The sequence below is a fragment of the Brachyistius frenatus genome, unplaced genomic scaffold (genome assembly GCF_029030835.1).
Source record: "Brachyistius frenatus isolate BFR_SWC_R1_liver_20210118 unplaced genomic scaffold, ASM2903083v1 Contig_148, whole genome shotgun sequence".
NCBI lineage: Eukaryota > Metazoa > Chordata > Actinopteri > Embiotocidae > Brachyistius > Brachyistius frenatus.
Window position 1 is genome coordinate 542471 of NW_027210747.1, and position 13879 is coordinate 556349.

The 13879-nt window shown below is 39.5% G+C and overlaps 1 protein-coding gene across 2 annotated transcripts; it reads right to left on the bottom strand.

Moving 5' to 3' along the window:
• Positions 1-912: 912 nt before the first annotated feature.
• lum (lumican) lies at positions 913-13304 on the bottom strand. Of its 2 annotated transcripts, none has more exons than XM_069715778.1 (4): positions 13216-13304; positions 5047-5124; positions 3156-4034; positions 913-2181 (listed from the first exon to the last, which is right to left on the bottom strand). In XM_069715778.1, exons 3-4 carry the CDS (start codon positions 4027-4029, stop codon positions 2027-2029), a joined length of 1029 nt encoding a protein of 342 aa, XP_069571879.1. In that variant the 5' UTR covers positions 4030-4034; positions 5047-5124; positions 13216-13304; the 3' UTR covers positions 913-2026. The 2 variants fall into 2 exon arrangements, with proteins under 2 accessions (XP_069571879.1, XP_069571878.1); XM_069715777.1 differs by lacking the exon at positions 13216-13304 and adding an exon at positions 5430-5466.
• Between the last annotated feature and the right edge of the window lie 575 nt (positions 13305-13879).

Below are 13879 nucleotides of genomic sequence, written 5' to 3' on the forward strand. Positions count from 1 at the left end.
ACATCCAACGCAGTAGTATCTTCTCCGCTCCACATGAATCTCACATGCTCCCATGTCTTGATTATGATTTGAGTGATATGTGCGTTATGGTTTTTTTTCAAAAATTTTAAAATGGAAGGAAACCCTTTGAAAAGGAATGAGCTGGTTTTATAGTTTTCTTCCCCTCTGGCACAGCTTTAAACACACATTTCTCAGAGTCCTCCAATCACTACAAGACTAAAACCACATCACACTCAAGAAGGAACCCAAAACCCCTAGAAACTCCTGTTTATCACTATAGTAAGATGGAAAACAGTGGAGAAAAAAGCAAAACCACTGCGTAAAAATGGCATTTATCGATAACTTTAAAGTTGTAGCAACAAATACACAATGGACTAACTAAATAAACTAAAATTGACCCCTCTGGGAACAGCATTGTAAGGCAAGTACAGTTTATGAAGTATGTTGGGACTAAAAAGTACTACAAAAGTTGTATTTTTAAAGATAAAGCTTCTGTTAGGAAAGAAGAAATACCAGGCATACCTCTGTTAAGGTAATTCACTGAAAGTATTCAATTCCGCTTTAAATCTAGGTTGAGTGAAGTGAGATTTCATCCTGGGTTTTATCAGTATGTTTCCATAAGCACCAGGAATGAATTATAGCGAGTTTTAAAAAGTGATATCATACTTGTATGTTGGAAACATAGTTTATTCAACTGTGTTTGATTTTCTCACAGTAAATCCTAGAACAGCTATGGAGACAAAGGCCACAAAAGATGTCATGATAAAATGAAAAATTACCTAAACAAAATGTGCTAATCTAATAACACAGATGCACCATTTTAAGAAACATGACAATGGTGCCAAATTGATGTAATACTGGCAAGAAGCATTTATCACTTATGGTACACAACATCGTAACAATGAAAGCACCTTAACTGCAAAAGCTGTAGTTTATTATCAAAGAATGGCACCATTGGGTGCATGCAAAAGTAATGAAAATGTTGTATACAAATCAGATATGTGCATGGCAGCGGAATGAGTTAACATATAGAAACAATTTGACTTATTATTTTTGAGAAAACATCATCCTATCATCTCAAGATCTAGCTGAGCAGAGGAAGTCATTTCAAGCGTAATAGCAATGTCTTTTGGGCTTAAAGTTATTGCTTTAAAGAACTATAAAGTTCATTCAGAGTAGAAAATAAGACATTCCTTAGTTGGTGATAGTTTATTTAATCAAACCAATAAGTCAAAGGGACATCATGCAATACGCATTTAAAGTAGGCAGACGATGGCAGACATGACGCTGGTATCTTTTCTTAAAACAACTTTGATTCATTCAAGATGTTGAAAGTATGATTGTTACTACTACTCTACACTAAACTTCTCACATTGCACACTGGAATCTGAGCACGCAGTCCATTCCAGCTGGTCCTTTGCACAGCAATGGATTAATAATTGTACCCAGATTGTATTGTGCATGCTAGACACTGGAACGTACAAGACAGACAACAAAATTATACTATGACTGGATTAAAACGTCCGAGAACTCGTTTCCTCCGTTTTGTCTGTATTCATTATACAAAGTTTGGAATGTTTGAAGTGTGTGTTTTAATCAAAGAATATGAATTACATTTTTATGCACAGATTATTTTTTTTGGGATTATTTCCTTACTTACACCTTATTTTTGTTTTGTATTGTAACTTTCATATTTTTTGGTTTTGTATTTCTTTAACAATTACAATATTCATTCCAAATCCAAAGAAACAAATATTTCTTCTGGTGAATAAAATAACTGATTGCTCATCATGCCTTTTATTGTACCTCAAATTTGCCCAGTTTTAAGTGTGTTCAATAGAAATTTAACAGACCAACATGAAAAATATCCCAGATTTGCATAACATTTGTGCCAGAAGTGCAGGGACATGTCAGTACTTCAAAAGGCATGATAAAACGGCACTCAATTCCAGAAGGCTTTGGGCTGAGCTAAGTCATGGCAATAGAGAAGAGGGTCGTAGAAATGTCAGAGATTTGACGGAGGTCCTTATTCAAACATGATATCTGAAGCTTGGCGCAGGCAGTTGGGAGAGTCAGGGGGCATGTTGCTGTGTGTGACGTTGTTGGCGTCCAGACGCAGATGCTTCAGATGTGAGTAGTTGAGGGGTCCAATGAACTTGCAGAAACTTGCCATGTCAATCTCTGTAGATAATCAAAAAGGGGGAAATTGCTATGATGGTTGGCAGACAACAAAATACTCACAAAATGTATTGGATAGCTTTTAACTCCTTTACAGTGGGGTTTAAAGGTGCCGTGTGGAGTTTTTGTCCACTAATAGTGCTGTGCAGTAATGTTTTTACAAGTTGATTATCATTTTTCTTGCGTGAGTCCTCCCAGGTTGAAATGTATGTAAATAATATACAATTTAAAATACCTTAAATCAGTTTTATAGGTTTGCTTGTGTGTTCGACTTTAAGAATGCAGACAATGTGTTTTTATTGAAAACATTTATTCTAAACATAATTTCAAAATGAAAAAAGCTGGTCACATGTTGTTGAACATGTTATATCACAATTCTTCTCTTTTCTTTAAAATGTAAAAAACAATTTGATGACACATCTTAAAGTTGGAGATGATTACATAAATTTATCCAATCTGATTTGGGATGACCCCACCCATCATATAGAACCACACTTTACATGGGCTTCTGTGGTATCCAGCAGGGCAGTGTCTTAGGACCTCAGTAGGAGGTGTAGTTTCAGGTTTCAGTTGGAAAAAAACGTTGTTTACATTTCTAAGTAGTGATGCTGAAGTTTAATTTCCTTAATTTACCCTCATCACTCTTGTCCTGATCTAACAATGTGGATGAGGGCAGTGAGGGTGGAAGCCAACAGTCCTGCAGTAAGGAACTCCATTTTGCTCCACAGCCTTGTAGAGCTCGGTATTGTATATTTTCTAAGCCACGCCCATTCAATAGCAACCCAACCATATCTGTATGATTTGATCAAAATCTCTCTTGTACTTAAATGTCACCTACTTATTCATTTCATTTGAAAATGTTTCACATTGCTGAAGTCAAAAACAATTTCCTTTTATGCCACTGTGAATTTAAGAAAACTCCAAAAGACACCTTTCATAGTTAAATAAGACTGAGAGAGTATCTTAAATCTACTTACTGTTAATCTCGTTGGCCTGAAGGTAGAGTTGCTCCAGCTGCTCGTTGATCTCAGGGATGGACTGCAGTTTGTTGAAAGAGAGGTCCAGCTCCACCAGCGATGTCACATTGAACACTCCGGCAGGGATCCCGGAGTCCACCAGCCTGTTGTGGGAGACCCTCAGGTACTGAAGTGAGGGCAGCTTGTTCAGGTATCCTGCTCCGATGGTGTCAATGTCGTTGTAGTCAGCGTAAAGGATTTCCAGTGAATTCGGGACTCCGGCTGGCAGCTTCTTCAGTTTGTTGTGGCTCACGTCCAGGGACAGCAGCTTCTTCAGCCCTTTGAAAGCCCCTCCGATGGCGTCAGAGGTTAGCTCGTTGTACTGAAGGTGGATGGACGTCAGATTCTCCTTGTCAGTCAGGAGTCCAGACGGGAACTTGGACAGCTTGTTGTGCATCATCTTCAGCTCATCAAGGGCCTTTGAGGGAGGGATGACTGGCTCTGTGAGTTCGTTGTTGCTGAAGAACAGCTTCTCAAGGGCTGAGAGTTTGTCGATTGTGCCCTTTTCTATCTTAGAATTGGTGATCTTGTTGTTGTCAAGTACCAGCCAGCGCAGCTCAGCAGTAACATTATCAAACACTCCTGCCTTGATCTCTTCAATCTTGTTGTTCTGGAGGTACAGGTACTTGATCCCCGTTGGTACTACGGGAACAAACTTCAGCTTGCGGTTGTCACAATACATGGCAGTGGGGAAATTGACTGGGCAATCGCACTCTTGATTGCAGTTGGGCCCTGATGGCCCCAGCATGGAATTAGGCTGGTAGTCGTAGTCATAATACTGGCACAGGGCCATGCTGACCAACGCAGCCAAGAAGGGTACACGGACAGGAAACATGGCTTCTGTGGATCCAACAGAAATAAGGGAAAGGAAGACGGGGAATAAGAGAAAAAGGTTAGCGTAGTCAAGAGCAACGCACAACCTACAACAGAAAGACTAAGAGTTAGAGTTATGGTAGCAAAATGGGCACTTCTAGCTCATAGTCAGATCAGTCACAGTTGCAGCAATTATTGATCAAAATGACTACAAAAATAGGAAATTAGAAGAAATGCAAACAGTCATAAAAAGGCAACATCAAAGTTTTGAGCTGTGAAGGTCAAACTTTCCCCCCCAACACACACAATGGCCCTACAGCCACACCCACTCCCCAGTGTATTATATAATCAGTCAAGAGTTCAACAACTGGAGACCAGTGAGTCCTAGATTCCTTGATTCAATCATGTACCGAACCATATTGGAGCTGCAGCTTGAGCCAAAGTGCTTGATAGATTTGACATAAAACAGTAATAGAAGCAATAACTGAAAGCAGATGTTCTAATGATACACACAAAATCTATGCATCCATAAATGTTTATCAAAATATGTTTCAAGTATGAAACTCTAAAGTGATTTTCCTCCTTTGTAGCTTGATAAATAAAGAATCTATCACAGAAAATGATCTAAAACGTTGACCTAATATTAGTTTCGGAAGCTGGCTGTGCAAAGTCAAGCCTGTAGACAATACAAAACCAGAATGATTAATTCCAGACTCTTGAAAAATGCAGACAGACAGCGGATCCAGGAGCAAGACGTTATTTTCTAAAGTCATTCACTTCCCTGAAACGGTCATAAAAAGGCACTTTAGATCCACACAAACATGCAAGATCTATGCTGTCATACCAAAATGCAAATCATCCAACTTCTACCACTTATTTTTTGATCCATGCACTGATATTTCTGCCCTCTCGGGTTGCAGCACTAGCCCATGCCCAAAAGCCCAGTAGTGACAACTGGTAATCCCATCCGGAAAACTGGAATAAAGAGGATAAATCAAACAGGAAATTACAAATCCATGCCTCTGAATGCAAAGCTTACCTGTGCTGAGCTCTCCTCGTGCTGTGTGGGGTGGAGGGCCAGTAGGTAAGAACAGTGTGCTGTTCAAAAATGGAAAGTCTCAGGAGAAAAACACAAGAGAGAAAGAAGGAGAGAGGGGGAGGAGAGAGAGGGGTTGATGGAGAGACAGAGGGAAAAGGGGAGGGCAGGAGGAGAGGAGGGGGGAGGATGTCAGGCTTCTTTAACAAACTGGAGTCAGGATGTCATATGAATTGAAGATGTCATCAGTATGAATGTCTGGGGGGAGCATCATCTAAAAACTCCTGTTCACTAACCAAGAGCAGGTGCAACAGAAAACGGAAATAAAGCATCGCAATAATGCAAAAAAATGTATGTATCTTTCTTTTATTATGCCAAATTATTACCTTTACAAACCCATCATTTCGTTTGCGTCCTCCACACAATCATCCCAAAGTGTTTGCCAGCAAAACCTGAGCTCGAAGCTTTTGTAGGCTGTGCATGGAAAAACCGAAAGAGTAGGAGAAGCTACGTGTGGAAAACTTGGAAAACAATATCTGGCAGACATTTAACCCAGACGCCTGTTATGAAGACGAATAAATTCAGCTCTACCTCTTGAGCTGTGAATCAGGCTTTGGAAAATCTGACAAAAGGGATATAAAACAGCCAGAGGGGACTTGCATAACACTTGACACAAACATTTCTTTTGGTCTGTTTTTGACCAGAAAGTCCAGAGGACGGCAGGTTAAAGCAGGTCCAATTGATCCCATATGTAAGGGCCATAATTTATAATAGTTGTCATTCCTGTAACCCACATTTTTCTTCTCCACATACTTTAAAGCTGCAGAGTCATATTCTATGGTATTCCTTTATACACAAATAGTGAGACGTAGCAAAGAGGCCCAGAGTGGTCTTTACTTATCTGAATGGTGCCGAAGCGGGGCATAGGGCGAGAAGGGCCAAATGTTTCTCCCCTTTGTTGGTGGACACCCCCCGCCCGCCCAACAATGCATACCGAGAGTTGGTGCCTGGATTGAATTGGTCGCAGCGCTGTCTGTTACTCCACTCACATACCACTCTTAGAGACCACTTCTAATGTGTGGAAAACGTCCATACCTCAAATTCTAACTCGACATATCTGATTTCCAAAGACATGTTGCAAAAATATGCATGTGCTCATTTTGCACATTATTTTTTTCACCTACACATCAGTTTTGTAAACGTTCGACTACTTTTTCAGATCTCATGGATCCATGTTGAGACCTTTTGGCTTTAAAAAGAGTATTTTGTTTTTAACTTGACAACATTTTGACATTTAGTTGGGTCTTCACATGTCTTCCCACGTTCACTTTAACCTGAATACATGGATTGAATTTAACAGAGCAGAAGAGGAATCACAAATGGATTCTGTTGTAAAACTGCACAAAAACCTTTAAAAAAAAGCACCAAATGTCTTTTTGATGTAGACCACCGATCTTTCAAACAATGGCAAAGTGGTTTTAAACTATATGACAGTGAAAACAAACTGTTTGTCATTCAGATACACAAAAGATCTCAAACCCTCTGTAATGACAAAGCAAGTTGTCAGTCTGTCATGCAAGCACACTTGGATCTCTGATTTATATTGCGAGATGGCGAGAAACTGTTTTATCTAGCTAATTTCCAAGTAATTTAAACCTTTGGAAAGATCTGGTATTTTATCCTGGTCTCTTTCTGTGAGTCATCTCTCTCTTTCTTGACAACTTTGTTTTCGGAGTAGTGTAAGAGACAACTCGCTTCCTTTATCCCCGTTGATTTGATGACATTCAGTGGAGTATGAAAATATCTTAAGTTTGTGGAACTTACTTAGTTACTAAGTTATGCACTTATTTGGTGGGGGTGTTGAGGGTCATCATTGCGTCAAACTGTTAATGTGAAGAAAAAAAAATACTGTCACAACCAACTATTTTTGACACTTATCTTTCAAAATTATTGATGTTTGGAAATGTAAAAAGCTGGCTGCAAGTCCAGTTTCACTTTTTAGGACATCCCAGCACCAGTTTGACACAGTTACACCAATTCAATTTACTCTCAGGCCACAAACTGGCTAATGTTCATCAGCCCTGTCTTCAGTGTCTGGATCCTCTGAATGACCCACAAGGGTGCATCCTTCAGCAGACCATTGGCCCTGGACAAAGCTTTGATTCATTTATAGACACAGCAAAGCCAACGCTGTTTTCAACAGACAAGAACAAAGAGTGGAGTTGATATTTTCTCTTCCTGAAAAAACTTGTAGTGGATTTGGTGTAGCTCCAGACCTACAATATGTCTGCACATAAACCTAATGGATCTGCATGAGTTATACCATATTTCCTGAATTTGAGAATGGATTTTTAATAAAGCCTACTTTAAATAACTGACTGGTGCACAGTTGACTGTTGGATACCAATAGCAGCAAGTTGTGCATTTCTGTTCAATTTATAGAAAAAAATAAAGAAGGCTTTACTTTTAAAGACTTAACCCTTGGTTTTAATACTGCTGCAGTGTGTAAAACAGTAGAAGAGTTTCCAGTCTCATCACTTTTAATCGGCTAGCTACACCTGGAGTCGTTTAGGCCCAAACAACACCGCTGGCTCGTTAGGGACCTTTGTGAAGGACTCTTGCTCCCTTTTCTTGAGGCCAGAAGGCTCAAATCCCCCAAACATTGCAGTCCGTGTTAGCTACAGACCTTTTTCAAAGCAGAGTTTTTAAGTAATAGTAGGAAAACCACAAGTGGAACTGCTGATATTAATGATGTTTCTGTTCCATTAAGTATCCCTGGAAGCTTCTCCAGTGAGCCAGCATGTACAAACACTAAACCCCGGACCTGTTATTAATCTTCTTTTTCTGCTTTGACATGTAAAAATGCTTCCTGTAAAAAAATTTAAAAGCAATTTAAGACGACTAATTGCACGTTTCTTACGGAAAATAATGGCACATTTACATGTTTAGTAGATGCAGAGTAGCAACAGTGTTCATTTGGAGCTGCTGGCCACATGGCGAACGAACTTTATGTCCAATACTCACTCTATAGCTCTTTAGCTGCTTGGCTTGGGCATCAATTCACCAGCCAATTGATAACTTTGTCTGTTTGGGCTGTTTAATGTGAGGCAGGTAACATGAATATAGTTTTTGTTTGCCCCATTTACTGCTGCTGGAAACAGAGTTTATTGGAGCTTGATGCCAAACCAAAACAGTAAAGTTGTGGGTCGTAAAACCAAGACAATGAGCTTTAACATGCTAAAATGGGGGAGAACTCCGGCGATGGGTCTTAACTTTTTGGGGTTTTTATCATTATGAATTACTCTTTTCACATCACACATTTAAGCCATTGATTAGAGCCACTTTAACAGTAGGAGTCACTAATCTACGTGCACAAATGGCAATAATTTGATCCTTGATACTTGCTGTTCTTTCATATTTTAAAGGGTAACGAGCAGACAAACAACTCATAAACTGAGTAAGACCTTTTTTTTTCATTGGTTCAAGACACTGTTGACATTTGTGCCACTTCATCAGCAAACTGCCTAGAATATTTATTTCTTTGAGGTTGCTGTGGTTTTACCTCTGTTACTGGCAGTGTTTTGAGTGACTTAAGCTGTTCCGAACTCTTCTTTCAGGGAAGGCTGGAAAACAGACATTTTGTCATCTTGCTTAGTCGCTGTCCCTTTCCTTGAGTGTGTTGATGTCTGCCCTTATGCTTTCATATCCTTTCCGTTACACCAGATGGTAGACGTTGGCTTTCAACACTGTTTTCCTAATACTTTGTTTGCACTTAACCGTAACTTGTATAATTCCCAAGAAAAAAATGACGTGATTACATAAGAAAATATATTAATAAATATCAAATTGACTTTCAGTGATCAATGAAATGATGTATAGAATAGCAAAACTTGAATATTTTGTTTATTTTTTTGGCAACCCTCCAAACAGTTGCACTTGTATCGCTTTCTTTACTCAAAGGGCTGCAAAGTTGTAAACTTTTTTTTTTTTAAGCACAAAGTACAGTAATTCATAATAATCATGAATGACTTCTTATAAGATAAAAAAGATTGTGCTGCTAATTGCACTGAGAATCAAGAGCTCAAGCTGTGTCTATATATGTATATACATGTGTCTCCCTTCAGATATGTATTTGAAGGAAGAGATACACTTTTATTTTAATCCATCCAACTGTCTGCAACAGCTTGAGTTTTGAGTGATGCAACAGCTTGAGTTTTACTCCCACCATACGTTATGCCTGTAAATGCAACGCCACATGCTCCAAATCTATTTTCCGGTGTTTCATATATATATAGCTAACAGTGATTGTGCATTTAAGCAATATTGCACGAGACACTGGAAACTGGGAAACAATCAGTCGCGTCAGCAGAAGCGAATGTAATTTACCGAACCTTAGCAACAAACCTAGCAAGAGACGAGATCTCGTCCGTTTTATTGCCTTCTAGTGATCGTTTCTCAAACTGAATAAATACAGCACGCAGAAACGCCAGACTTTGTTTGTGACAGACTTAACGATCTTATGTTTATATACTTTTTATGATATTTTTTTGGATATAAATAAGAATGGCTGTGTTCCAGGAAATGGATTTTTTTTTTTTTTTACAAGAAATAAACTGTAGATCTATAGATCCTCAGATAATTGGGGAAAAAAAGAGACGGCTGTCCACTATTGGACACACAATCAGCATAATACCCGTCCTCTGTAACTTGCCCAGGAAGTTATTTTCTTGCAGGTCGGTTGTCTTTCGCTGTGTTCTTGGTAGTGAACCCTAGAAAAGACACATTTTAAGTTTGTCAGTCTACTTCCTCCTGTAAAATGTGGTCTTGCTGGCTTTTGTCATTGTTTATCTCATTACTTTATTTGTCACATCACAGTAATTCTTTTCAAGTTAATTGTATTAATGCCAAATGATGGATGACCTTCAAATACGGTGTTTCAAGAAATGAAGAAGTAAAGTCGAACGGTGTTAAGTTTATGTGAAGCTACTTGGTAACGGTCACTCAGGCCAGCTGGCTAGTTAAGATGCAGCTTCTGCCTCAGTCTTTTAACTTTTGGTTTTAGATGTACAGATGGTAAAATCGACTTGTGCAGGAAATGAGAAGCCAATTTGCTTACTTGTCTTTGAAATGAAGGACCCATTGTTTCAAGAAATTTCAAAGGATCTCGCCTGGTAAATCTGCCACAACAGTAACGAAGGAGGGTGAAGCTAAACAGCCTTTTCTTGAGGAATCAAACCAGATTTGAGTAAATTGCAGTAACAGTTGTATTTATATTAATACGCATTTTAAAGGATTAATATCAGAAGTTATTGACCTATTTATTTAGCCTACACTGATCCTACACAGGATTTACTTTCTTTTTCTTTTTTTTAGCTCTTTGGGGCATGCAGTATTGACAGTTTCACATGATCAACTGTCAAAATGTACCTTTTATTTTTTCTACATTTATGATCTTTTAGTTAGTGAATAACATCTGCCTCCAGGTCTGACTGATTTGAATGAGCAGTCGCTCAGCAGTATTAATCACACAAGTAGATAAAATATAAAGGATCAAATAAAAACTGGCACGTGTGAAATTGCAGCGCAAACCATATCCTCCCTGGCTGCATGTTCCTTGTCAACACCTCACACGGACACGTTCACATTGAAACGAATATGAGCAGAGAAAGAAGAAGGAAACTTTACGACCAAGTCGACACGCGTGCACATGGTCTGACAGAGGTACACAGATGGAGATCCGAGCAAGCATATTAGCAAACAGGGATATTCTTGGACGTCTTGGCACAGACACACAGAAGCCTCTAATAAAATCTCAGACGGCACCCAGTCACCACCTTCTGTTCCTGCCATGTGGCCATGTGGTCATATGGTGTGAGCTTAGAACAGAAGAGACTCATCCCTTGGACGGCTAAGTGATTCTCCTACCTGTGTCTCATGGGCCCGCACGTGCCGCAAGAGCGAAATACAAAATATCAGCAGATATCACACAAGCGCCTTAATTTTCCTGCAATCCCTAAATTAAGGGATTAGGTGTAAACGAGTGCATTGCTTTTCTACAAAACGTCTCGTACATGGTAATTAAAGAGTTTTCAACACGTTGTTGTGGTGTTGACAGGAAGATTGGGGAATTCGCTATTGTATTACAGGTCGTCAGACAGGTATAAGCCCGGGTGTTTATGTGTAAACTGTATTTGATTGATGCAGTTTGGATTTGCAGATTGAAAAAACAGCTTTGACACATGTGCTTTCCAGCAGGATCTCACCACTCTTCTCTTTAGACATGGTGCTCGGGTTACTTTGGTTTGCATAAGCACTACACGACGGGCACTCCTGAACACCTACAGACACGTGCACACATGAAAAAACGCACACACCAAGCAAAAAGTGTACGTGCACATGTGATCTGAAATGAGTACGACCTAACTATTTCTTCTCGAGCTTTTTACACATAAAATTAAACCACTAGACACACACGCCTAAACTCACACTAATACTGGCCAGGAGCCTAAAGCAATAAGTCGAAGTGCTTATGGTCTAGAAGATAGACGTCTGTTCAGGAGATCAAGTTACATAGTGCTTACGCATGTGTGTGAGACTGAGGGCGGAGAGGCTGATGGATAGAAAAAAATGAAAGTACTGTACCAGTAACCTCCACATGGGGGCAACAGATTGAAGTACATTGGTGTTGCTGGACTGAACTCACTCTGAGGTGCTGGGATGAGAGCCAGAGCTCAAACACTGATGCTTTTCAGTCCGTCCTTGTCTCAAGAAAATAAATCCCAAGTCGTATCAGAGGGGGAGAATTTTGTAATACTCATGGCTGTTAAGTACTTTTTGTTTTTTGGGGGTTGACTGTTTGTTATTCGTAATCTGATTCCCCACATTTATCATTTTAAGTAAAGGAGGTGGTTTCTATGGAATCCCAAAAGTGACACATTTCCCTACTGGGCTATCTGATTAATTACATGTAAAAATGCATTCGGGAATATATGATAAATTGTCTTGGGAAACAGTTACTTGGCTCTCATTTTTTAGGTGAGGGCTGTTGTGACATCAAACTCACTTTGCCTGATGACAAAGCTCCTCATTGACTGTTGATCTGTGGGTGGATCGTCTGATGCTTCCTGCTCAAATGACTGTGTATAGTTGTGGTGAACTTATGAAATGATGGCTCTGCTGAGTTTGCGCTACACCCGGTTTTAGTATTTAAAAAAAAATAAAAAAAATGTTTTTAAGGAGTTCCACACAACTTTTTAACGACTGTTTTTGCCTTTGCATGCTTCTGCTGTTTCTACCGGAGCGTCTAATTTCACACCGACACACTTTTTTTTTTTTTTTTTTTTTTACCTGAGCTGCGTTCTTCTCCTTTTAATGTTTAAATTGGGAAATAGCTTTTAGGTGCATTACCGCCACCCTCTGGTGGTAGTATCTCATTAGTACCAGGCAGCGATTTAAAAACGAGGGAAACAATACAAAATCATACATGCATGATAATGAGAATTGTTTGATCGGTCGACATGTTTGTTTAACATCAGCAATGGATATAAATGTGAAAAACTGGAAAGGACTGTATTGATAGTAAAACAAAGGGGGGTGGGGGGGAGGGGTTCATTCACCAACAGTTCTCATGCCAATGACTTAAAAAGAAAAAGCTGGGGACATTTAAAAATTTGCATACAGAAAAGTGTAACATACTGTGAATAAATGAATTGTGTGGTAGAACCAAGTAAAAAGGCAATATGAAAAGGATACAAAAATTACAAAATTCTCATTTCTAAACAACCATATTATTCTATGGAATATATAATTCGTGTGAGAAAGCACAACGCGAGAAAACCTTGATTCTTATGCTCATTACACACCATTCAACCTGTTTCAGAGTCAGAAGTCTCAACCGCTACATGTCTCATGGGAGCGCCATTTCTTTTTCCTTAAACCTAAATATTCCCATTAAAGTCTCTTAAATGACTGAAGGACTATAAATCTCTGGTAGCGCAGAGGCCTGAAATGGTCCTTGAGCAAATATTTTTATTTTACCTCCATACACCAAAACCCATCAATATGAGTTGGAGCCTGCTGGGGCAGCGAGAAACGAATTAATCGACCACCAGTTTGACTTATTTTACTTTCTTTACACCCCCCCCCACCCCTCACCGCAGTGTTTTCACTCACCTTGGTGCCTGGATGTTGCTGTGTGGCGGCTCAGCTGCTGGTCAGTTGATGACACACATTGTCGTCTTACATTAACGAGGTCTATTATCGAACCGGCTCGCCCGTCTGAAGTGTGCACGTTCTGTCTGTGTCAGTGTGATGTCCTTGGGGAGCTCTAGTTTCCTCCCACAAACCAAAGACAGGGTTGATTGGAGACTCCAAACTGAATGTGTTGTCTGTCTGTTTGTGTGTATATAGATGCATATATGTACTGTAAATGTATACAGTGCATCTTGTGATAGACTGCGTCTTGGCAACTGCGTGCTGCACAGCACAAGTGAATATAGAAAATCGATTGAAAAGAGCACCTGGAACAAGTATGTTTTACCCATCGTTCATATAGTTGATGATTTTTCCGTACAGTTTTCAGTGCTCTTTTATTTAAAGCCAAAAAGACCCACCTTTTCCTGAAAAACTAGTCCTTGCAGCTCCATGAAATTCTGTCGTCATATGCCGAGCACTTTCAATTGATAAATGGCCGCTGTGCTGTAATATGTTTTGGATGCAAAAGAATTGTATCCATATTGACTGTCTGACAGGAAGAGAGCTCCGATGCTGTGTAGTTATAGCTGTAATGTGTATTATTGTTACCAGATGGTGAGAAACCAGAGCTTTGTTCAAAGAA